Source organism: Colias philodice, chromosome 25 (assembly GCF_061535455.1).
Source record: "Colias philodice isolate Cphi_HAF_F1 chromosome 25, ilColPhil1 Martin Lab GWU primary, whole genome shotgun sequence".
Classification (NCBI taxonomy): domain Eukaryota; kingdom Metazoa; phylum Arthropoda; class Insecta; order Lepidoptera; family Pieridae; genus Colias; species Colias philodice.
The window spans coordinates 3,394,589-3,421,307 of NC_143110.1; the positions used below are offsets into that span (position 1 = coordinate 3,394,589).

General features: G+C 33.3%; 1 protein-coding gene across 1 annotated transcript in view; it reads left to right on the forward strand.

Annotated features, from left to right (window-relative positions):
• The window catches only part of Sox15 (Sox box 15 transcription factor), a 96,394-nt gene that overhangs the window by 13,734 nt on the left and 55,941 nt on the right, over positions 1–26,719 (forward strand). Inside the window, exon 3 of the mRNA XM_089710785.1 lies at positions 11,621–12,006. Coding sequence (XP_089566911.1) covers positions 11,621–12,006 — 386 coding nt within the window. The remainder of the gene's footprint in view (positions 1–11,620; positions 12,007–26,719) is intronic.

Sequence of the window (26,719 nt, forward strand, 5' to 3'; positions counted from 1 at the left end):
TGCTTTCCGAATCGGTGGTAAATGTTAAAAATATGTACCTAATGACGTTTCAAAAGTGCTTCTAGAAGAAGTCTAATTGAATAAATAAATGTTTAAATAAATGTTTTAAGTTAGGTATGTTTGTAATTTGTATGTAATGGATCCCTTAGACGCGATTTTGACCCACTTAAAACGGGCAAAATTCAAACTTTGTACACGTATCAAGGCTCGGTGACAATACAATAATTTCATAAGTTTAAGCTTATTTTTAAGTTTTTTTTAAACTATATTTATTACCTATAATTATTATCTACACGTAATGTGTGACAGAATTTGTGTTTACAGGTTGTCCGATAACTAAGAGATAACCTTGAAAAGTCTTATAGATATAGTTATGGCCATTCAGAAAAAAAAACGTCTCTCATAAGTAGTACCTACTCAAGATAAATATTGAAAACTAAAAAAAATCATCAACATCAATGTAAAATGATGCGTAAGAATAATAGTTGTCGAAGCAGTCTCCAGCTAGTCACATTCAAAAAGATGCAATGATGAAGATTGCAAAGAAGAAATGTAAAGATAGATTCGTTGTTTAATTTAGGATGCTATATTGTCTGTAGAGATTTCCTCTGGAGAATCTGTTATCATAGGAAGCTCTTTTTCGAAATTTCCATATATTTTTCCTGATAAATATAAATAAGTATATAAAATTTAATAAAAAAAAATTAAATTAAATAAACGCAGAACTAGATCATTAAAACCATTATCCCTATACCTACAGTAGATAAAAAGATTAAAATCTTATCAACTTCTTAAACAACTTCATTTAAAGCTTAATATTTTTATAATAATTCAGTTAACAGTGAAGAAATTAATTTGAACTATCCTTTATAATAATCCTTTATTTTTTAGAATAACTCTTTTAACAAGTTTGTAATACTCACGTCATGAAAACTGCCTGCGTTCACCAGTTCATTCACTGCTTTTATTGTTAGCAAAATGTTGAATACTGGCGCATATCAAAATGATAGTTATATCTATTAGATTTTCAGACATGCCGAAACCCTCCCATAACTCGTCGGCCAACAAAAAGAAGTCACATACGCATAAAATCGAAAGTTACAGTCGAACGATGCTATCGCAAAATTATTTCCAATTTCGCCGTTTTGCGTCTCCGTTCCGACATTTTTTTTTGTTTATTTTATCCCTCCTTGGCCGTCGGACTCACTCCCATAAATTATAGTTCGGTAGCTCTCTTAAAGAGGTTTGGATTTTGTTATTTTTGTTAAGCCCGCTGAAGAATTTATGTTCCTGTCTTACTTAGTGGTCAGCCGACCTGTCTTTGAAATATTCTGTACGCGGCTGTTACCTGGTATTGCGTTAATGTTTGCTACTATTTTGAGGAATTCGGGTTTAAAGAGATATGAGAAATAAAGAATGGAAAGTTTTGAGTAGTTTCTCTAGTCTGGAAGTTTCGCAGGATTGACGTCTTATAAAAACGTTGTCTATCATTGATTTTGTTTTTAAAGTTTGTTAAATTGTACACTATCGTAAGTAATGTAATGTAAATAGATATAGTTTGATCTGCCTAAGCTTGGTTTCAAAAATACCACCATACCACCAAAAGCATAAATGTGAAAATTAAAAGATTAATAATATGTCACTAGTGTATTAGTGACTCCACCGACAAAAGACTTGAGTTCTGAATCCCTGCCAATTTTCCGTACCAATTATTATTTATAGATATTTACACTTGTTTCATAGATTTTATGTAGTTTTACACCAATATTTAGTAAAAATTATAGTAATTAATAACGAAAGATAAATGTGAGAATACTATATACATAGGTACATATTTCGTTATACTAGTTGCGCGGTTTTACCCGCATTGCTCAATTTGCTCTGCTCCTTCGTCTTAGCGTGATGATAAATAGCCTATATATACTCTTCCTCGATAAATGGGCTTTCTAACACCGAAAGAATTTTTCAAATCGGACCAGTAGTCCCTGAGATATGCGCGTTCAAACAAACAAACTCTTCAGCTTTATAATATAAGTATAGAAGAAGTTTACAGTATCTACTTTAATATATTTAAGATTTAACTATCTGCACTAGTTAATGAACTTTTTAAAATGTTGTTACTTTCATAGACAAATTATCGTGTAAAGTATAACATAACCTTTATCCCTTTAATGTTACGAGGCCACAGATTAAAAAAGAAAAGCCTCAATGAAATATCGACGCGAATTATCAGCTGATCTTAATACGAGTTGAACGTAATCATTGAAATAGAAAGCTGTGGAGACGATGTTGGTGCTAAAAAATAATTTCTAATTTTGATAGGCCTAGTCTATTTTTTTGATAAAGGGCTATAAAATAATATTGCCAGAAAGAGAAATTTCTATATTAAATCATTGCATTGGGTCCATAAAGAAAAATATATTTCCAAGTTCAACTAATTCGAGAATTAATTAACGACATTCTCACAAATTTGACAGCTGACTGATGGCTCATTAAATTTAATCCTAAATTTAACATTTAGATTTAAAAATACTGCGCTTTTTATACCTCACATGCAATGTGGCATTCATAGAAATTCTTAAAAGGCAGATGGATTAATATCATTAAAATATAAATAAATAATTAATACATTTTTTGCGTATCCATAGTTTTGTTCGGTGTTTTTTTGCGATAAAGGAAATTAGTTCGACGGGTCATCAAATTAGGTTTCAAATTCTTGTGAACTTGTCGGCTTATTGTGACGTATTTGAAAGTGGCTTCACACGGGAAGCGATTTGTGCTTTTTACTTTGTAGAATAGTTTTAGCAACATTCGATAGATATTGCATTTGTAGCAGATGAGTTAGGAAAAGAGTTTGTTAGAGTACATAATAAATAAAAATATATTTTATTTAAATTACGTTTACAGGTCTCATTTATGTTTCTAAGTCTGAATTCTTTGGTTTTCGACGTATTGATATTTGAGATTTAATATTATCAGCACTCAACGAAAGGTCCTTAATTATAAGATACGTTTTTAACTATTTACGGATCAACAACTACACTAATTTCAATCTATTAAATATATTTAGATTTTTAATGAATTTAGAAAATTTTGTCACAGACGCTGAGTGATGATTTGAGTCTCTTCACCGTTTTGTAAATGTAATGTTTGATTTAATTTATTTCTACATCCTAGTTTATTTATTTAATTTGTCATTTCTTTATGCATTTTAATTATTTTTTTAACTTTAATTGTAGGTATACTAGCTTTTTCGCCCGAGTTTTCAAAGGAAAACCCGCATAGTTCCCGTGGGATTTCCGGGATAAAACGTATCCTATGTGTTAATCCAAGTTACCCTCTATATGTGTGCTAAATTTCATTATAATCGGTTCAGTAGTTTATGCGTGAAAAAGATACATACATACATACAAGCCTTTCCTCTTTATAATATTAGTATAGATAAGTATGCACAAAACGCAGCTCGTCTGAAACGCCTTAACCAAACCAGTTGTCCACGTTACACAAATGCCAATATATCACAACTATCAATAATGATTAGTCAAAATCGTCAAACCCGCTCCGTTTCAGTTGGAATTGATCACTGATCTTAGATTATCTTTAATTTATTACTTCAATCGATTGGAGTTAAGAGGAAATCGGAAATGAAATCATTTTAGTATTAAGATTATAATTAAATAATTATAGTGTAAGGAGAAGACATAGGCAAGGGTAATTAAATTATTGTTATGACAGGAGTATCTTAAATCATCATCAAGTAAAAAAAACTAATTTTAGTGAAATTTGGAGTAACGATATTTTATTTTTTAACGAGCCACGCCAAACATGAAAAATAATGTAAGTTACTAATTACTATACACCTCTGAAATGGCTGCACCGATTCTGATGAAACTTTTGTAGATCTGATAATCGGCCAATATCCATTTTTCATACCCCTAAGTGATAAAAGTAAGGCAGAACATCGTTTGCCGGGACAGGTAATCGATAAATATATTTTTCTTCTTGAACGCGATCAAAATGCTATTTTAGTTAATTATTTTAATTTCACGGAAAGTCACTTGTTATAATAATGTATAAACGAAAAATGCATAGTCGTTATTAAAATAGGTTAGCTGTTATCAGATGCATTTCTTATCATATCAGGGCAACGACGTCCTTCTGTCGCAGATTTGCAATATCACGTGCATGCAGTTTTGATATTATATTTATAGCTATTAAAAAGTAGTAATGTTTTGACAAAGGAAACATGTAGAAAGTGTGGAATAACATTTTTTGCAAATCGTCTTCTAGAATAGGGGTTCTGAATTTTGGTGATAATTTGCACTAATTTGTTTGTATTAGGTACTACGTTTAGAATCCGTAATGAATATAACATTATGTAGAATTATTAACATTTAGGGATATTGTGAATTGTATCAGATAGAGGAAGGAAATTGCTGTGAGCGAACGTCATTATATATCATACCTGTGGTAGGTAATTGAAATACATAGAATAGATAAATAAATAAACAGTTGCGTCAAAATTGTGCCAAATTAATTTTTTGCAAAATTTTGATATACCTTGGGTTTTCTTCTCACAATTAAGAAGATTCTGACATACAAACTATGAAAAAAATAACAATTATAAAATGAAGGATGATGACCATTTTCCTGTCAAATAAATCATCGTTTTACAAGATTCCTAAACGACCTTAAATCAGAACCGAAAAATAAACAAGATGCAATAGTAGCTAGCTAGTATTTGATATGCTCCATTGCACATGATAAGCCCTTATCAAGATGCTTATCAGTCATGCACACGGCAATGTTTGTGTGCACCTTTATCTATGTTCGCAGAATCTGAACGTCTGTGGCCGTTTTTTTTATCTTTTTATCGGTTTTCTAATAGTTTTTTTATCGATCTTGCCGATAAGGTCACGCAATTTCTAAACGGCAACGTGCGAATGTGGATTTTTGATTATTGCTGGCAATTTTGTTAAACGTGTCTTGAAGTGTGTGTAGCAATTTGTATGTATGTATAGCTAATACGTGGGTTCGCCTACAATCGTTTCGTAAAATTACATAATTTAAAGTCTATTTAAAGCAAAAACGGTTTTGATAAAATGTCGAATACCGATTTGATAAGATTAACATTTATGGGCAGTTTGGCGAAAGTTTCATATTAAATAAGTGCTTGCTAAGATTTCATGATATTATTATTGTTAAACAATAATATAATGAAATAAAAAACAACCATAGCGCAAATTTATAGTGATATACATATTATATAAAAAAAAACATGCATGTATCTTGAATGTAACGATAAAAAAACAACTAAATTGCCTAAGATAATAATGATTATTCACACTTTTAATTGGGGATTCCTTTAATTAATAAATAAAAAAACCATTTTACAATGATTATATAAATTCAGCCTATTTCACTAACATTGCTATTTCGTACTAGCGTTGTTCCTCGAAACGTATGTTTGTAACAACTCCCTGTAAACTTATGAGCTCCTGGTATGTTGTTGATCGGAGACAATGCAATGTTTGCCAGCACTATAAACAGACAGAAGTATTTTTCTTAATAATAGTTATATTACCTCAGTGTTTGTAATTTGCGGAAGCGTTAAGGTATAATCTATTTATTTTTTTGCATCAACTAATAACTAATTTGTTTCTTTCTTCCCTTTCTTCCCATATCAAAAAACTTGAAAGAAAGAGAACTAATTATGAAACACCTTTGTAGTTCTTTTGCTACTACGATTTCTTCCTTCGCAGCTACGAATGAAATTTAAGATATCTAGAGAAGGCTTTTACGAATAATTTCATTGCCTATTTCATTTCTTACAAAAATTCTTTGCACAATATACAAAGTAAGTAATAGCTTTTCCCATGTAGTTTTCCCTGTTTTCATTTCACATAAATTTAATAAAAGTAGAAAGTCATGATATTTTACTAAACAATGCTATACTTTTCATACACGCATGTCAATATTGTGTAATGTGTTGAGTACACACACTATTTTAATCGAATAAAGAAATCGAATTATATTTAAACATTACTAGGACATCCATTGAAACTCGAGGAAAACAGTTCCATTGACCTTACCGACAGCAGTGAATCATCAGTGATGCATCAATTTCGGAATTAGGAAGTAAATCGATTGTCAGAGAAGAATCGACTGCTGATCGAGTTGCATTCGAGATCGTTGTCGGAACGCTGATACGCGTTTGTCAACAATGGTTATTGTGTTCGGTTGTTTGATAATATTCACATCACCCTGTGATTATTTGAAAACAGCGAGCGTGGAGAAAATTTTGTTGAGTTTAGCGTGGTGATTATTCTTAAGTAAGATAAAATGTTTTAAGTAAGATAAAACGAAAATATGTATAATTAAATAAATATACACTGCAGAAACACTATTTGAATAAATATTGTTTTTATTCGAAACATAAATATATGAAAACTAAAAGTTTAAGTGAAGGAGGTTGTTTTGAATATTTTCCTCAAATTTATTTTAAGAAACTAGAAGAAAGACCCTAAAATATACGTCTTCGTCTTTCGAGTGGAAATTTTACCTATCAAATTTATTTAAATAATACATACTGTGTACATCTTATAATAATGCAAAGAAAGATTAGATGTTTTTCAAAGCAATTAAGAAAACAGAAAACTGTAAAAATAGTTGTTTTCTATTTATAAAAGACTATGAAAATATTATTATTTGTATAAAATTGTTTAGATATATCGGAATGCGAGTTTTCTAATGGCATGTGTATTGTTTACATAAATATGAAAAAAACAATAGCTAGGCGGCCATGTTTACTTTCTCATGTAATAATAATGATGATAGAATAAGAATAACTGATATATTTTATAGATCACTGTTCACTGCATAATAAACTTATGCTTGTGAGTTGATAAAAGTTTGTAGAGGGAATAGATATAAAGTTGATCTCTGAGGTGATCGAATTATCAGTTTACAGTTTAGAAAGGCTTTGAAGAATATATCTTTGACTAAGTTTTACGTAGGTAGGTAATTTTAATATTTACCGTAAGTTTACTTATTGATCATTTCCTAGGTTTATCTACCAACTATTTTATTATGTACTAGCAATGCCCTGCGGTTTCACCCGCATAGATAGCGATATCGTTACAGTGAAAGGTTGGACTATAGGTTTAATTTTTAATCACATGAAAATCAACTTTACCCCGTCCCGCACTACGGCCTTTTTTTTTTTTTAGTGGGGAAATCTTTCATAGATACCCACGGCCTCCGGGGGAGGGGCCGTGGGTTATGTCGGATTCCTACCGATAAAACCCCACTGTGTTCCGTCAAGACGCATATTGGTAGAATTCCTCCGTGACCCCCGCACTACGGCCTGCTCGAACAGTATACCTACTATTTTCTGTAGATGGACACTTTTAAAAATTCGTTATATCTTTTGAATGGAATATCCAATTCTTTTCATTTAAAAAGTATTTTGCTGGTATTGAAACAGTCTATAATAAAACATCATTTAATGGGATAAGGATTAATATATGTGTATGGATAACATGGTTTGATTACTGTCGGCACTTCTATTTACTTTGAAAACGTAAAAAAGTTGTTGTAGTAACATAACTACTGAAGATGGACATATGGTATCGCGGACTTTCTTGTAGATATTGATCCATTCTATAATACCGTAGAACATTTTTTTGTTCTATCTTCAATAGATTCCGCAGCGCACGCGATGACAGAAGTTTTATTGAGGATTTTTTTACACCTTGGGTTACATTATTGCATTTTTGGTAAGGATCTCTAATTTTTTTGAAAATGCAATATAGCCTATGTTGCTCAGTAAAGATGCAGCTTTCTAATGGTGAAAGAATTTTTGAAATCGGTCCAGTAGTTTTTGCGTGAAAACCATACATACATACATACATACATACATACTTACAAACTTTTCCTCTTTATAATATTAGTATAGATTATGTATTTCACATATTTTATAACTCGAAATCGATGAGCCAATTTTCAAATAAGAACTAAAAATATTAAAACACATAAAATATAAAGTAGGTACTTAAATGGAAAAGTGTTTTGTGATTGGCTTTAAAACAAATTTGAAAAAAAAACAAACATCCATCAGATAATTTGTCTCGCATTCGGAATCGAATCCACAATTTTTGGCGCCAACCACTAAACCATCATTTATTATGACGTAGCTAAAAATGCGCCGCATAAAACCATTGAGTTGCTATACGTAGTAATAATACCTCAATGCATAAAACAAATAATTTACAATATACTTAAAAACTAATTGGTTGTACTAACTCGTAAATAACACATAATAAGTGAACATAAACCATCGTGGGTCATGTCAAATAAATTGACAATATTATTTGACACTTGTAACAAGCTGAACTTTTTAAAATTTTTAAACGTTGTTTGTTATTTTTCATATAATATAAAGCATGGGGCAGATGTATTACACATCTGTATCAGATGGTTTGAAGCAGATAAGTGTTGTGTACCCAGCTTTAAATAATTTTATTTATTAGTAGAATTGACGTCAATAATAATAATTAGGTACTTACTTAGACTTTTGAGTTTTCTAATGTTTTGTAGAAGACTAGCCGTGTCGCGCGGTTTTTCTCGCGGTCGAACTCGCAGGCAAATACAAGCATTTGTGTAGCTGATGTGTTATTCTGGTGTATAAGCTGCATCACTACAAAATATCATAAAATCCGTAGGTATATAGTATTTGCATTAAAGGGTAACAAACATCCATACATTCATACTTACAAAACTTTCACGTTTATAACATAACAATATAGTAAGACTTACGAAATGAAAAGAATAAGAAAATTCGCAGATAAGGAAAATTTCGTAATCCCTTATAACTGTTAATTAACCTACTTCGTTTGACATTTTGTTTAAAGCCTAGAAATAAATAAATTTTTATATAATAGTTATAAAAATACAGTTCTATTAATCAAAAAAAAAACTATAGCTTATTACAATAAGTCCTTCACACTAATCACATATTTATTAGCATAATCATAATTACGCCTATAAATTCCCAGTTGCTATCGATAACGCATGTGCACTGCATTGTGACGTCACTAAAAGGTGGTGACGTTTACGTTATTATTGGTGATGTAAGGAGCTTTATCGGTTTACGTAAAACATAAACTTAGTATTATTAGTAACTATCTTTCAGCCTGCGGCTTCGCTTGCTTTGTCTAAAACCTAATTTATTATGAAACCTTCCTCTTGAATCACTCTATCTATTTAAAAAAAACGTATCAAAATCTGGTGCGTAGTTTTAAAGATTAAGCATGCGTAGGGATGCATAGGGACAGAGAAAGAGCTTTGTTTTATACTACATATGTGTAATGTGATGTAGTGTTTTGCCTGTTTTATCAGAGATAGTCTGAGCATTTAGAATTTACCTACCACAAAAGCTAGGAATCTCTTTAGGCACTATTATTATTTAATTTTTATATAATATAGCTAAAGATACAACCTAAAGATACAATTGCATGTCATCCGACCATTAATAATATTTATTACTAGCTTCCGCCCGCGACTCCGTCCGCGCGGATGTCGGTCTTCGCGTGGATGGTTTATTTCTCCATTTTGAGTAACTCTGACAATGACATCTTATAAATATCTATTGGACCCAAATACGGCTGGGCCTATAATAATACGCAACGTGTGTTCGCGGTTCTACAGAACAACGTCTATGGATAAAACTGAAAAATTAAGATTAATTTTTTTTACGTATTTTTCCAGGATAAAAAGTATCCTATTTTACGCCCAGGATAATAAGGTATAATTATACCAAGTTTCATCGAAATCGAACCGTTAGTTTTAACGACAGACAGACAGACAGACAGACAGACAGACAAAAATTTTTTTAATCACATATTTGGGTTTGGTATCGATCCAGTAACACCCCCTGCTATTTATTTTTTCAATATTTTCAATGTACAGAATTGACCCTTCTACAGATTTATTATATGTATAGATAATAATTCATTGCCTTACAAACAATAATTTTACGAATTGAATCATAATTTTTTTTTTTACTTGACACTGAAAATTTTACGTTATAATTCTTTAACATGCCCTTTTAGTAGATATTTTTCCCCTTTAAAAATATAGGTAGGTACGTGCTGTAGTACTTTATTATTTATAATTTAATTATAGAAATCTATTAATGCATAACAATTTTGGGGTAGGTATTTTATCGTAAGTATCTTTAAAAAACCGAGCCATTTCAACCTGTTTGTTTTCAATATCTATAAACTTTTTAGTAAGTACATCGATTTTAATCCCCTTTTTTCACAGTCGGTTAAAAAGAGAACACATTATGGCAACAAAGTGATTCCCACAGCGGCGCTTGCGTTCTCAGAACGAGCGGTGTCGAGTGAGGCGCTAACTTTCATATAAATTCGGAATCGCTTCTTGTGAGGTTATGATTACCTGGTACTTGTCTATGTGGTAGGTTGTATCGGGTTTTACTTACGTTGGAGTAAATAATAGATGATATTGTTGAAATTTCATATAAATTCGGAATAGCTTCTTGTGAGGTTATGATTACCTGGTACTTGTCTATGTGGTAGGTTGTATCGAGTTTACTTGCCTATTAAATATATAATAATAAATAGGTTTGTTGATTGGTAGAATGATAGTGGAAGTCTTGTGGAAGTTAAGTTTTCTTCAATTCAACATTTTGAATACTTCCCTGAAGGATTCGAATACACCACCTGACGCAAGAACACATTCTCTAGGCAATTTGCATAACACTTACAAAATTAACACAAAATTATTTATACGCACCTCCGTAGAACAATACCATACATTATGTCAGAGAATCTTCAATCTTCATATTTCTTCAAATGCAATACTTCTTTATCCTTGTTATCTCTTGTTTATATGATATATTGTATTGTTTGTTTCCCAAATATAAATAAATAAATAAATAAATAAATCCTCATTACAACTTCGTTTGTGCAAAAAGAAACAACAAATTACGCAGCAAAACTTTCCACGGTGAATTCCGCAAAAGTGCAATTCAAAGACGCGTCTCTTAGAAACCACCTAAGTCGAGCTCCTATTCCGTCGTCAATCGATTAGCTGTAAAGATAAAACGTCTCGAGTTACCGCCGTTTCCTCATATCGTTGCTGATACCGGTATACCGGCGAAATGACACCGATGACGTTCTGAATTCCACCGATACGCAAAGCTCGGATGCACTAGTTCTGCATTATACCTACCTAATATGAGCATTGAGCATAGTACATTGTAAACATGGTTCAATCGTGTTACATTACATGCATTTTATATACCTGAGTATTTCGCGTATATTCTGGTCTAGTAGGATTGAACATAGTGTAGTGTCATAAATGATTTCAATTAAAAAAAAATTATTAACTTCACCAGGTCAAAACCTAATCGTTATTAAATAAATTGACACCGAATATATTGGTTACCCATCTACTTTTACATACGTAGACCTATTGTCGTTTTTATTTATTACATAATACATATATTAAATTATCCCCTTGCTATCAGACTTCACTTTTTATGTACATTTTAGCATTGCAACTTAACCTTTCTAATGATCAATCTCTTCCACAGTATGATGGACTCCGGAGGCCCCGGCATCGGGTCTCCCCCCACCTACCACAGAAGCTACGAGCAATACGTCCAAGGGGCTGTTGAAAACAGCACAGACTCCGCGCAAGACCAGACCAGTCCAGAACTGGTGGTCTGGTCGACGCTGCCTTATGGTCTGGACTACAGGACGCAATACGACTACAGGAATCCTTACGAATCTAGAGACTTCTCGACGCAGCAGTATGCTAGGGCGCCGTTCACAACTAAAATGGGGCAGGCCAAAGCGCTCAAAGAGGCCAGGATACGTAGACCCATGAATGCTTTCATGGTGTGGGCGAAGGTGGAAAGGAAGAAGCTGGCTGATGAGAACCCGGATCTGCACAATGCTGATTTGAGCAAAATGCTAGGTGAGTGCTTTTCTATTTTGTTTAAATATATCAACCATTTTAAGACAGTTAATTTATTTTAGGTATACTAACACATATTTATAATGTTTTAGATGTCCGATGAATGTATAGTTGTAATATTTTGTAACACGTTTAAAATTATTTTCAGTAATAGTTTGATATAACTGAGAATGACTATATTAAAATATTATTCAATACGGTAAGATTAATAGTTTTTAGATATACTTTACTTAAAAGTTGTATATTTTAGATACCTTATCAGAAATTAAAATGATTCAACGAATAAGACGAAACAATTAGCTGTAAACCATAAGAAACACAAAGCTACTTATACACTTACTAGCTTTCCGCCCGCGGCTTCGCCCGCGTTTTCAGAGAAAACCCCGCATAGTTCCCTTTCCCGTGGGATTTCCGGGATAAAACCTATCCTATCTCTCAAGTTGGATCGAACTGCACATGGTGTGCGAATTTTATTATAATCGGTTAAGTGGTTTAGGAGTCCATTGAGGACAAACATTGTGACACGAGATTTATATATATTAAGACTAGCGGCCCGCCCCGGCTTCGCCCGTGGTACATATGAAAAATAGATGTTGGCCGATTCTCAGACTTACCCGATATGCACAGAAAATTTCATGAGAATCGGTCCACCCGTTTCGGAGGAGTATGCAGACTAACATTGTGACACGAGAATTTTATATATAAGATAAGATTATACAACTAGCCTTGCTATAAAATTGAACACACCAAATAATATTAAAAGCCATACATACTATGGTTATACTAAATATTTCGTTCATACCCGCCCAAGCTACATGAGTAAGCATAAAAAGGCAATCTTATTTGAATTTCAAATGTAACAAACGCCTTGTTACTTCATTTACAATTTGGTTATTAATCTTAACATTTTATACATAAATGGAATTGTCTGTTTGTGATTGAACAAGAAAGTAATCACTTACTTGACTTTTTGTTAGTATAATTATTTACTTAATTATAAAAACTAAAATATGTACCGCAAACGTTGATCTCCCAGAACATACACAGGGCATAAAAAATAGTAAAAACAATATTTTCAGACATACCTACTGTTAGATGAAATCAAGAACGCACACGGGCGCGGCCACGTCCCCTCCCTAATGCTGGCAGATGTCAGTCTATTGCGCGGGAAGAAAGCAGTGTGACGCGACATACCGTTTGGATATATTAAAAGCTATTAATTCATTAAAAGTCTTTATTTAATATCTTATTACTACCAAATGTTAACAAAAAATTAATAAAATTTTTGGGAGGACTTTGGTTGGAAACTTTGACACAAGATTTTTTATAGTAATGCACAAGTGAAAATTGTTCATGGAATATCACTTCATGCTATTTTTAATACAAAGGTAATATATCCAAATTCCTGACGATTAAAATCAATCCTTAACCATATCAACACAGAATACAATTTCGTTTAAACTGAACATAAGGCCCCGTTGGTTAAAAAAACTGAATCTTTTACAAATAAATATGCATTATATTAAAGAGTGAAAAGTTATAATTAATTAGGTGAGTTCAGCCATAACAGGACTTCAGTATAAAACAAAAAAATATGCAAAAACGTTCACAATAACACAATTATACATTCTTTAATCATAAAAGGGTAGTGACAACTTAATTAGTGCCTGATTAATGAGGTTAAGTATATATTTTAATTATTTTTTGTATGATCGCTTTGGTATTGCTATAAAGTTTCATCGAAATCGGTTCAGCAATGGTGTAAAAATGCATCAATGCAATGCATTCATTTTTATCAAACGTGTAATCATGTTAATGTTTACAATTATATTTTTATATATCAAGTTAAACCTTTAACGTATTAAAATAATAAAAACAATACAGTTGATCTTTTTACTTATTCGTAACAGAAAAAAAAGTTTTTTTTTAAACTACATTATCGAGCGAAGTGCTCAATAATAATATAGAAAATTTGCTTCGTTAAATTTATAAGCATAGAGTTAGTTACCTACCATAGTTCGTTAAATTTCATAATCATACTTCTTTTTAATTTAAACAATATAAGAAAAATATGTTACTTGTGTAGAGATATGAACAGATTATAACATTTACCTCATTTTTAATTTTATCCGCAACTAAAATAAGACAACCTCAAAAATGGCTAAGCCAAGTTTGGTCCAATTTTCGGGTTAGTAGCCAAATAAAAGTATAGTTATAATTTGAAGCCGACCTTTAAAACTTTCACCCGAAGTGTAGGGGACACGAACTCGACAATTGTACAGTCATGTGAAAAAGTTTTTTATGATATTTGTTTGATAATTACAGTTAGACCCATAACCCATTATCTTAAAAGATGAAACTCTATTAATTAATAGACAGTAAATATAAAGAGCCTAATTTGAACAAGAAATTATTAAAAAGAAAACAACTTCGGCACACTATAAAATTTGCGCACTCCTACTTCTTATGAAATCACATATTTCTGCAGTTATTGAATTATCAAAACAGATATTTAATAGAAATTTTAATATTGACCTGGTTTATTATAAAGATACTTTTTATCCTCTAATTACTAACTATAGTGTAGTCAGATGCATTATGCATACATCTGTTTCATTGATCGATTTTCTTTAGGGACAAGTAGGTGATCAGCCTTCTGTATTCTGCCAGACCGAGATATATTTTTTTCTTCGTCTCCACCGGGAATCAAACCCAAACCCCACGATTCTACGCTCACGCGTCAACCACTGTAAAGGAGGCGGTCGAAATTACTAACTATAATATACCGCAATAAACAGATCCAAAACCATACCTTCATAACAATTATTATTATGTCTGTCTCTAACGGTACCAAAAACATCTGCACCCGACTGTACAGTTTGATATGGCAAGTCATTATGATCCCGCGTGGGTGGCTAGATGCTATCGCGGTTAATGAAATAAAACCCGAATAAAAAATATTAACCGGCCAAGCGTGTGCCGGCTTATTTAGCTAAGAATTGTAATTGGGCTTCTAGAAATATCTGTTTGTTATATGGTAGAGGCAATATGGGATTTGTATGTTTTAGTAAAAGAATTATAGTAAATATTTATATAGGATAAATTACTCGGTACAAACTGTTACAGTATGTTCATGCATTTCATTAAAATTGTGATCTTTTTAATGTGTTGTTTGTTCACACATTTTATGTTAAGAGCAAAATTTCTACTTTCTAACCCTATTAATTTATAACAATATTGAAAACAGTTACGTAACTACTATTTCCATTAGATAAGATTTATAATACCGCATAAAAAATAAAAATATTATACATATGTGAAATCACTTCCAAGTTCTCTTTAGACTATGGTTATAGTGAAGCCTAATTTTCAGGATTGTTTTTCGTCGTATTAGTTAAAATGTTTCTTCTATTTTATTGAAGAGAGTTAAACATTTTTTTTTTTTTTTTTTTTTCAAGTGGGGAAATCTTGCCTAAGATACCCACGGCTCCCGGGGAAGGAGCCGTGGGTTATGTCGGATTCCTACCGACCAAAACCCCACCGTGTACCAACGCGCTGCTTTAGACGGGATGCGGGTACACATTCGCAATCTTCCGCATGTCCCGCCCAGCAGTTGCCCGTTTCCAGGCCCTCCGCCACTTGCCCGTTTCCAGGCCCTCCACCAAATGCCCACCCCGGGGCGGCGCAAGCTGTACACGAGCCCACGCCACCCGCTCGCCGATGATGGATTGTTCCCCGTTCCATCATCGGCGTTCCCCAAACCCTCGACCCCAGCATCGACCGGCCGAAGGGCGCGCGCCGAAAGGCCCTCTGAAACGTGATTCACGCGTCGAAGGACCCTCCGGCGCACTTTTATAGAGGTTTCCCTCGCAGCCCCCACCTCACACCAGAGGTGGCGGCCCTCGGTCCGGCCCCACGGACCGGATTACGAGTTGGCAGACGGCTGTCGCAGGGCAGCCGCCGCCCTACACCCACCTACAGGAGTCACCGCGTGTCACAAAAGTGACGCGTCGGGATCCCGCCCCCTGTTTTGTTGGTAGTTAGACTACCAGCAAAAAACAACGCGCGCGGCCTCTGGCCGCCATCCACCGCCGCAAAGCGCAGCCCCCTGCCAGTCGGTCGGAACGAGACCCAAACGAGCCCCGATCGACCTTCCAACCCCATTTTGCCCAGCCAAATTGCCAGGCCGCGACCACTAGCCGCCATACCTCGCCGCACCACAACGGCACCTGAGCCAATCCTGGCCCCCCGGAGGATCCTAGCCAGCTAGCCAGCCATCCAGCCAGCCAGCCAGCCAGCCGGACAACCAGCCGGTGACAGCATGCCAGCCAGCCGCCGCGGCTCAAAGCAGCCAGCCAGCCAACCGGTGGGACAGCCGGTTTCAGCCAGCCTGCCAGCCGGCCCCCTAGCCAGCCAGCGAGGCAGCCGGTGTGACCAGCCGGTTCCAGCCAGCCCGGCCAGCCGGCCTTCAAGCCAGCCAGCCAGCTATATGGATCCCTGGCCGTCGAACCAATCGTGTCGTCAGACGACAGACCGGCCTTTCAGCCCCTCCGCGTCCAATTAGCTTCACTCAGAGTACACGAGTGCACTCCAAGCTACTGAGCCCCCCCGGCCACGACAAGGCTTGGAACTGATGGGGGGGAGAGTTAAACATACAGGAATATGTACTGTATTACGCTATACCTTAGTCCTCAATATGTGTTGTCAGTCAGTTTACCATTTTATAAATTTAGATTGTAATACACGGTGACAAACATATGAAATGTTCCTTTTGAGGCGACACCCTACAAGGCGTACACCATAAGGAGCATTTCTTTTCATATTCGTAACCATTTCACAGAAGTCATGTTTTCCTGGTGGTAATTTTGTGTCTTTAGTGATTAATGCTATGACGTTTTCGTTTCGCTTTTGTTTTATGAGTGACTAGCTGTGCTCCGCGGTTTCACCTGCGTGGCTCCACTCCTGTTGGTCTTAGCGTGATGATATACAGGTTGTAATCGTTAAGGGCGCTTGTGCACTACAAGGAATTTTACTGTCCGGCATTCCGATTTTTTACGGTCCGGTGTGGCATGAAAAAACCGATGAATTGCTTGTGCACCTGTCCGTCTTTACTCGGATCAGTGCGGTACAGTTCAAGGAAGTATGGCGGTATAATGCTATCATAAATGATTGTTTTCGCATTTTACAAGAAACGAGTAAGTAAAGTAATATAGAAGGTGAAATATTATATTACTTCGTTATAATAAAAAGTAAAGTTCCGTAAGAGATTTGAAATGCGTGTTTCACTTATTTATTTTAATCGGTGACGAGGAGCTAAATCGATTCCCACTTGAACTTTAACTTACCAACACTTACTTAGATAATAATTATAGGTCAATGCTTGGTCAATGTATATAAAATAACAATACCGACTTCTCAAATCTCATTGCCCGCTAAAAGAAAGTAAAACAAGAGCTTGCTTTCAATTGGCATATGCAATAAAAAGAGTAAAATCCAAGCAAGTGGGCACTCGAAAACAATTATACCTACAGCGACTCGTAAACTCAAAAACCATCCGGAATAGGGAAAAGTAAAATGTCGGACAGTAAAATTACGTATAGTGCACAAGCTAGTATTTAGATTAATTGCGTGCCATACCGGACCGTAAAAAATCGGAATGCCGGACCGTAAAATTCCTTGTAGTGGACAAACGCCCTAAGGGCGCTTGTGCACTACAAGGAATTTTACTGTCCGGCATTCCGATTTTTTACGGTCCGGTGTGGCATGAAAAAACCGATGAATTGCTTGTGCACCTGTCCGTCTTTACTCGGATCAGTGCGGTACAGTTCAAGGAAGTTTGGCGGTATAATGCTATCATAAATGATTGTTTTCGCATTTTACAAGAAACGAGTAAAAATATAGAAGGTGAAATATTATATTACTTCGTTATACATAATAAAAAGTAAAGTTCCGTAAGAGATTTAAAATGCGTGTTTCACTTATTTATTTTAATCGGTGACGAGGAGCTAAATCTATTCCCACTTGAACTTTAACTTACCAACACTTACTTAGATAATAATTATAGGTCAATGCTTGGTCAATGTATATAAAATAACAATACCGACTTCTCAAATCTCATTGCCAGCTAAAAGAAAGTAAAACAAGAGCTTGCTTTCAATTGGCATATGCAATAAAAAGAGTAAAATCCAAGCAAGTGGGCACTCGAAAACAATTATACCTACAGAGACTCGTAAACTCAAAAAACCATCCGGAATAGGGAAAAGTAAAATGTCGGACAGTAAAATTACGTATAGTGCACAAGCTAGTATATAGATTAATAGCGTGCCATACCGGACCGTAAAAAATCGGAATGCCGGACCGTAAAATTCCTTGTAGTGGACAAACGCCCTAAGTGTGCACAGGCGATTATTCCGTAACTATTGCACATATCAAAAAACTTTAAACTGATATTGAAAGCCCTTTACCTAATGAGTAAAATTACGATAATAACTTTTAAAAAATAAAACGGGAAATATCCAAAAAAGTTACATTAAACACTCATACATTGAATTTTCCATACATTTTGTGTTCAAAGCAAATGTTTGAAGTGACGTCCTCGTTTTGGAATACCATTGTATTCCACATCGAGTTTTTATTAAAATTTGCGAAGTAATTTAAGCACAAATTCAAAAAAAGAACCAAAATTTTTCATATTACATGCTTAGGATAGTCATATCTCATACTAAACATACTAAATGTATTATTTGTATGTATTGTGTAACATAGGGAGTGTTTGGTGTAAAATTATTGGATATTTCCTGTTTTATTTAAAAAAAAATTATTATTGTCCTTTTACTCATTAGTTAAAGGGCTTTCGATATCAGTTTAAAGTTTTTTGATATCTGCAATAGTTACGGAATAATCGCCTGTGCACACTTAACGATTACACCCTGTATAGCCTATAGCCTTCCTCGTTATTTAAATCGTTCCTGAGATTAGCGCGTTCAAACAAACAAACAAATTCTAGAGCTTTTTAATATTGGTATATATTTTTTGGTCTGAGTTATTAGTTTCAACTATGAACATAAATTCTTTGATTGCATGATATTGATAAAATTAAATAAATGTAATGAACTAAATACATATGTAGAGTGGGTAAAATTTTTACAAAATTCATTTTTAATGTTATCAACAATGAAAATTTAACACTTCTTTAATGTAAATAATACTTAAAAAAAACTGGCATGTTTATACTGGTTGCTCTATATCCCAAAAATAAATAGACCGATTTGGCTAATATGCTGCACGATTGTTACCTGGACCAACTTGTTCCTCTTATTTCTTACCTCTAAACTACGAAAGGAATATCTAGGATATTCCTTTCGTAGTTATAATTTGTAGTAATAATTTGTAGGTATAAGAAGTGGTTTGGGATATAAAACCACAGGAACAGTTATTAATGAAATAATAACAAATACACGATAGCGGGTAAAACCCCTATTTGTTTACAAATCCATATTTACCTCAGCTTATATAATACCTACTATGATTCATGCACTATTATTAATTTTAAATATCAAATTATGTAATATAGTAATATTATTTTATCTTATAATATAAAAATGAATCCCAAAATGTGTTGGTAAGCGCATAACTTGGGAACGGCTGAACCGATTTCGATAATTCTTTTTTTATTATATTCCTTGAAGTACGAGGATGGTTCTTATGTAGAAAAAACGTAAATATGTACCACGGGCGAAGCCGGGGCGGACCGCTAGTTATTTATAATAAATATTCTCTTGAGTTATTTTCTTTATCTAGTCATTCTATCAAACCCACTTTTACATTTAAACTATTTTTCATATTAAGGTATTTGGTTCGTTATAATATGATCGTAGACCTATTAACATTATACAGTAAATCCTAATAATGAAGATTGAAAACTATTTATTATTTACAAACGAATGTTAGGTATCTCCTTTTACAAAAGTTTTCAGTTTGGTGGCATATTTTATTTTGAATGAAAAAAAAAAACGTAAAAAATAAAAATTGATATTGTAATATGTACCTACTGTAGAAAATGTATTGGCCGAAAGCGTTTGTACAACATGTTTTTTGATTTAATAAATAAATATGTACATATTTGATTTAAATAGATATTAACTTATTAACAACACACAACGTAAAAGTCGCACATAATAACATTAAGGAAGCGTCAATCAAACGCATTATTATTCAAGAGTGTCATTATATGACCTTGGCTCTATCCTTGCGTTAATTGGCTAAATTGCACACCCTATATAGCCTGTAATATCGTAACAGACGTACGGCCTCAATTATATGATTAGATTTATATTGCTAAATGCTATTAGATAAAACGGAAGCGAATGATGTTCGATAGGGTTTTGGTAAGATCTCTACGTAGATTAACGAATTGTGGAAGCAATAGATATTTCAGTGCAGACTTGCTAACTTCGCCTCATTTTTGAATACAGGATGCTGATTGTTTTGTGACGAAGTGTTTTAATGAGGATTAAGTACGAATATTTCGATCTACTGAAAGTGTTTTTAAAATCTATTTCTTTCTAAGAACGGTCATAATATTATGAAAAGGAAAATAACACATAAAATAATAATACTTAAGCACACTTGAGCAATATGTTGCATTTTAATTTTTTAGAACAAAATTTATTTTCAGAGCTGACGTTAGTATGTATGGCTTGTTAATAAATAAACCTAATAGTATCATTAAGGCGTTACCCGGCAATTTCGACTATGTTCAACCTCTATAAAGTCTGGTACAACATAAAGCACAATACCGAAAAAAATATATAAAATAGGATGGTCTTTGATCTTTAATTGCTCGCGAGGAATTTTTTCCAAAGTTAATAGATTTCTAGAAAAAAAATGTACCGTGGTCATCGATTTTTCCGCAAATACTCTATAAACTTCGTAACCTGCTGACTTAGAGCTCTGAAAATTTTATGTTTAATAAATTATCAGTTACACAACAGTCCCTGACGAGGATTTTTTGTTTCACTGATTGGTATCTTTTTAAATACAAAATGCGAGGAAAAAAGAAGGTGCAGCGGGAGAGGTTTGAGATCCGTCAAGTATGGTCAAGGTTATTAGCGCATGTATAAGCCTTAAATATCTAGCTCATTAAGTTATTAATGGTATCATTTCCATTTCTAAAATGTTGCCAGCTTAAAAAACTTGCACATATTCTCGTATTGGAATGTTTTAGATTCCGATATGTAATTATATAAATACATATTTGTCGTGCGAGCCTGGACACTTGCGGGTAATTAAGTTCTTAACATTCGTATTAAATAATAATTTAGAAAGGAAATGAAGTTATTAATCCTGAATTATTTTTGAATGGAATGCAGTTCTATAGAACATGACAGTTCTTTAAACGTTAATTAACTTATGTATTGGAAAACAGTATCGAGTGATTTTTTAAAAGTATATTTGGTGACAGTCCATGAATAAATAAGAAGAATAGAGTTAAAGAATTAAAATAAAACTATGTACCAAATTAATTAATTAACTTTGAGAACTGCAATCAAATGATTTCTAATGTTGTCTAGTTATTATAATATACAGACAAAGCCAGGATGAATAACATATCTTTTTAAACATCTAAGTCCCTTTCACCAATGATAATTCATAACAAGATTGTTGGAGTAATTAAAAACACGCATACGCTTATCTGTATAACTTCATTCACAAATGACAGCTATATTTGGTATTGCCACATTTTATCTGATGGAAAAATGTACGTTTATGGTACTTTGGTATCTATGGTTTTATATAAAAAAGTTTAGAGATAATAGAGAGGAAGTATCTGTTAAATGTTTGTCTCTTTGATCGCGCTAGTATAAGATTTTTAATATGCTAAATCGGGTCAAAGCTTTTCAAAATTAGTTATAGTTCGTGTACAGATAATATAGATACATAGGAGATAATTAATAATACTGTATGCTATGAATAATTCTCGTGTCTTGTCTATACACTACGTATAGAAATAATACTTTAAATTTTAAAACACAGGAAAATAACACTTATAAAATCCTGTAACATGCGCAGTTATATTTCTCAAAGGCAATTCATTCCCACGTTACATTCAAGCGAATTTAGGAAACCTGGAAACCACGTGCTCCGAAATCTAAACCTATCTTTGAAACCTAGGCAGGTAAGCTTCCCCGAACGCCGAAATCCGTATAAACGTTGTTCTAAGAAATATAACAAAAAGCCACCGGCACATATCGGACAGTCACATCACGTAGACAATAATAATACAATTAATTCCGTATGTCACATCTGATAAACGTACTCCATGGTTTGTGTGCGGCGATCGACACCTTTATGTCGAAGGAATAGAGCTCATTTTCGAATATCCAAAGGATGTATAAATTTGTGTGTCCATATATGAAAGTGAGTGGAGGGGGCACTTCCACTTGGGAGGTAATCCCTGAGGAAAATTGTCTTTCCTTAACGTAATCGTAGATACGCATAAGTATTAGTCTTCAATGTGTTGGCTAGATTTATTGTTATGTTTTTTTAAATGACTTGTGTAATTCCTAATAAACATTCAAGTACATATTTAAAATGACTCAAATTCTGTTAAGATTAATGATAAAGCTTCGAAACAAGTGCACTGACATGAATAAATAAATATTTATTGTTCATTTTCTTTAAGTCTCTAATTATTATTCTGTCTTTAAGTAGCTTAAAAAGCTTTTTCCAATTTTTTTTACTTGCCATAAATATTGGTTTAGGGCTTAAATGTAAAAACAACAGAAAATTATTATTTTCTTCTACTTTAGTCTTCTATTTTGGTTGGATACTCGAATAAAAATAACCTCATACAAAAACCTCTCAAACCGAAATATTTTCGGACAATGATGTTTTGATTTAAAATACATGGAGAGGATTTTGTTAGTGTGTTGGTATGTAGTTACATACCAAATCATCTAACAAGAAACTTATTACCATTAATTATACACAAATAATTACAAATCAAACCCACGAACGTAATTGACTTGTTTCATTCAAAGCTGGCATTTAGGAGAACTTGATTTATCTTCAAATAAGTTGGTATTTAGCGTATGATCTCTGTAATAAAAGGGTAATTGGGTTTCCATGGCAACCATTCGTCATGGAGACTAGCCAATTGAAAATTCGATAAGATGAAATTCTTTAAAAATATGTGGGTAGTTAAATTGTATGTTTATTTTGCCATGCCATGAATGTGTTGTAATAGTTAAATGGTTTCTTACCAACGTCAAAATTATACCCAGATCCCTAAGAAGAATAAAACGTCTCTTAAAGTAAATTGCATCAAAAAATTTTAACAATAAACTTAAATGTATTCGAATTTGTGATAGAATTAATACTTTTTGTTCGTTTTCGTCATAAAATTAATACATTATCTTAATGACGATATTAGTTTTTGATATGCAAATAAACAAACAATGATACCCGTGTACGTACAAAATACAAATTAGCAATTTATACTATTTTACATCAAATGTCATACGAAATTTAAAACCGCAAGTTGCGCACGCGCCGCCATGACTCACACATGCACACACAATAGGGTCAATATGGCCCTGTCGCATAAATGATGATTTTATAAACCACAGACTAGAAAACCGTTTTTAGGGTTCCGCATTCAAAGGTTAAACTTAATTTACCTATTATTAGTTATTACTAAGTCTAGGCAGTTCGTCTGTCCGTCTGTCACCCGTCTGTATCACACAAATTGCGATAGTCAGTTGAAATTTTCAGGGATAATGTATTTCTGTCGCCACTTTTTCAATCAATAATAAAATATCAATCAAATCGACGTTAAGCCACTATTGGCACGGTCATAAATTGGATGGGCGATTTTTCTTAAGTTGAAGCTTATTTGTACGGAACGCTTAGTGTCGCGAGTGTCACTCACATATTTTGACCGATCTTTTATAGATCTATTTCTTTTCCTTTTTACAGAATTTAACACTGGCAGTACAAATCACCTATTTTTTAAACCTTCAGTAATCTTAATTGCCAGCTAGAAATTCAAACTTGGAATAAGTTTTAAAAGCTCGTTCGAAATTTGAACTGCGCACGCGCCTCGAACATGACTCACAAACGCAATAGGGTCAACGTCGCTCCGTTGCGCTATACGATATAACCATAGTTCACTTACCAAGTTTTGATTGGTACTTTATGAGTCGAGTTAATCGTTTTGATACTTGATATTGTTTTTTTATTATTTTCTAACTTAAATATACCTATAGGTAACAAATATACCTATTATTTTTATAATCAGGTCGCAAGTCTATTTATTCTATGAATATATAGATTAGTTTCTTATCAATAAATAATCGTACCGCCAAAGAAATAAAGCATGAATGTAGAGACGCACCGTTGCTTCAAAACTGCAACATTAACTGTACCAACATACATTATGTATAAGTTACTCAAATGCAATATATTTAAATAAAAAATACATTTCCTTTCAGTTCCCATGTATTTTTTACATATGTGTGAATAAAATACACAAAATTGACACACAGACGTTTTTATTTCGTATGCCACTAATGTTGTGGAATGTTTTATGTTCTGTCTGTAAGTAAATTAATGTAATGATTTAATTATAATATTAATGTGTGACATTGTTCGCCCGTTATAGCCCTCAACTCCAATAAAGATGTTATGCTTGGTTTAATGAACTCATTTGCTGGAATTATTATGTGTGTGTACATGTATGTCTGCTTTATATGTCTACCTAGATGGTAGTCTCTATCGTCTATTTATATTTTTAATATTTTAAGCCATTCTTCTACGCCAACATAGGAAATTCGTTTCCCTTTCTAATTAAATCAGTGCTTATTTTTAAACATGCGTGCTTTAATTTATTAAATAAACTTAATAATTCCAACATTTAATCAACTCAATTTAGCTTGAAATTATTTGAAATTAATATGCTCTCGAACATTCAATAGTTTAACTCTTCAAGTGCCCTATATAATAATTAAAAAGACCTTCGATACATATAGTTGACAAAATACAGGAAAAATATGTTAAGGAATAAGAAGATAGTATCAAAACGTGTCGTTTCCGCTACAAGCGCCTACATCGCTACGGAGGTAAGGCACGAATACATTATATTGAAGTAGGCGAATTCTCAATAGATATGATGCCGACGACAAATTGTTATTGCGAGTTAATCGATGCGATGGATACATCGATTAGGGAATCGATATTTTGAATCGATTTCTGCAATCGAGATACTTTTGTTCTGAGTTGTTTGTAATTGTTTTTTAATGTTCAGATTGCTTTAATTTATTTTGAGGCTAAGATTTCCAAGGAAGAACGATCTGCTGTCAGTATGTGTTCAGATTATTCTTACACTTGGAGAGTCTTCTTAACGATGGATTTCTCTTCATACTATAGGGAGTTTTATATGATAATGCTGTTTCTTCCTCACGATTGACATGTAGGTATAATTCGAATTGCTAAGACCTTAGGTACCTTCTGCTCTAAGTTGATACGATTTTTGTTTAACTTAAAAACTGTTCATTCTATCTAGCAAGGAAATAACATAAATCTATTTAATAAAATTCAATTTTAATGTATTGAACCTTTAACTTTTCTTTATTACACTTGTACTATACCAGTGACATCACAACACAAAAAAAATCAGCAAATGTGACGTCATCTATAAAAAATAAATAAAAAAAAGAACTCAAAACATACAACAAACATGGCACCGCATTCCAATTGCATCTAATAACCTCAAAATCGAATGCAAAATGGCGAATTGTAATGACGCCGATTCATTTAACATTCCGACATGCCATAACAGCGTACGCATTTTCATTTGGAACCATTGTTTCAAAGATATTAGTATTGATTTAAATAAATAAATTAATCGTATGCGATCGCGAATAGCATCAGTTTGGCACGCGTGGACAACGGCTGATGAATCGATAATATTGTAGATTGTTGATTAAATTAGAGTTCCCTATGAAGTATACTTAATTGAAATAAAAATATAAATGTAGGGTAGGTATATATTTATGACGTTTTAATTAAAAATGAGCGTGTGTGCCGAGCACGCGTGTCAGAAGTGAAACTTCCTTGAGCAAGATTCAAAGATAACAAAATCGTCGCCTTACTTCTTACGTGACGGTATTGCCATGACGCGAAAATTTTACTCTCAACGCGCCTAAAGAAGAAATAAAGCTAGTATCTTAATTGACCCAAGTTCTTCAACTGTTTTCTTTTCAAATGTAAAAGCAAAACTGACAGACAAATTTTCGCATTTATACAATATTAGTGTGGAATAGCTTCTTAATTATTAACAAAACAGATTGAATCAACCTATGCCTAAAATTTGCAAAAACTAAAACATTGAAATAATTCGACTAAAGATAAATATCATGACAATATTACAACTTCAGCGAGTTCTACAAAACCACATAAAGAAAAACCACACGGAACCATAGACATAAAGCTCGGTCCACACAATCAAAGTGCATTAAATTTGCAGTTTTTCATTGTAAACAAACTATATCATTTTGTAGTCAGAACGCGGTGTACAAGAATGTAGGTGTAAACGATGGACCAACAAACAATAATGCGATTGTAAATTATTATATTTTTTTTTTTGCATATATGGTTATAGCTTCCGTTCATTTTCATACAACCTTGTAGCATGATAATTTCCTTCTACAAT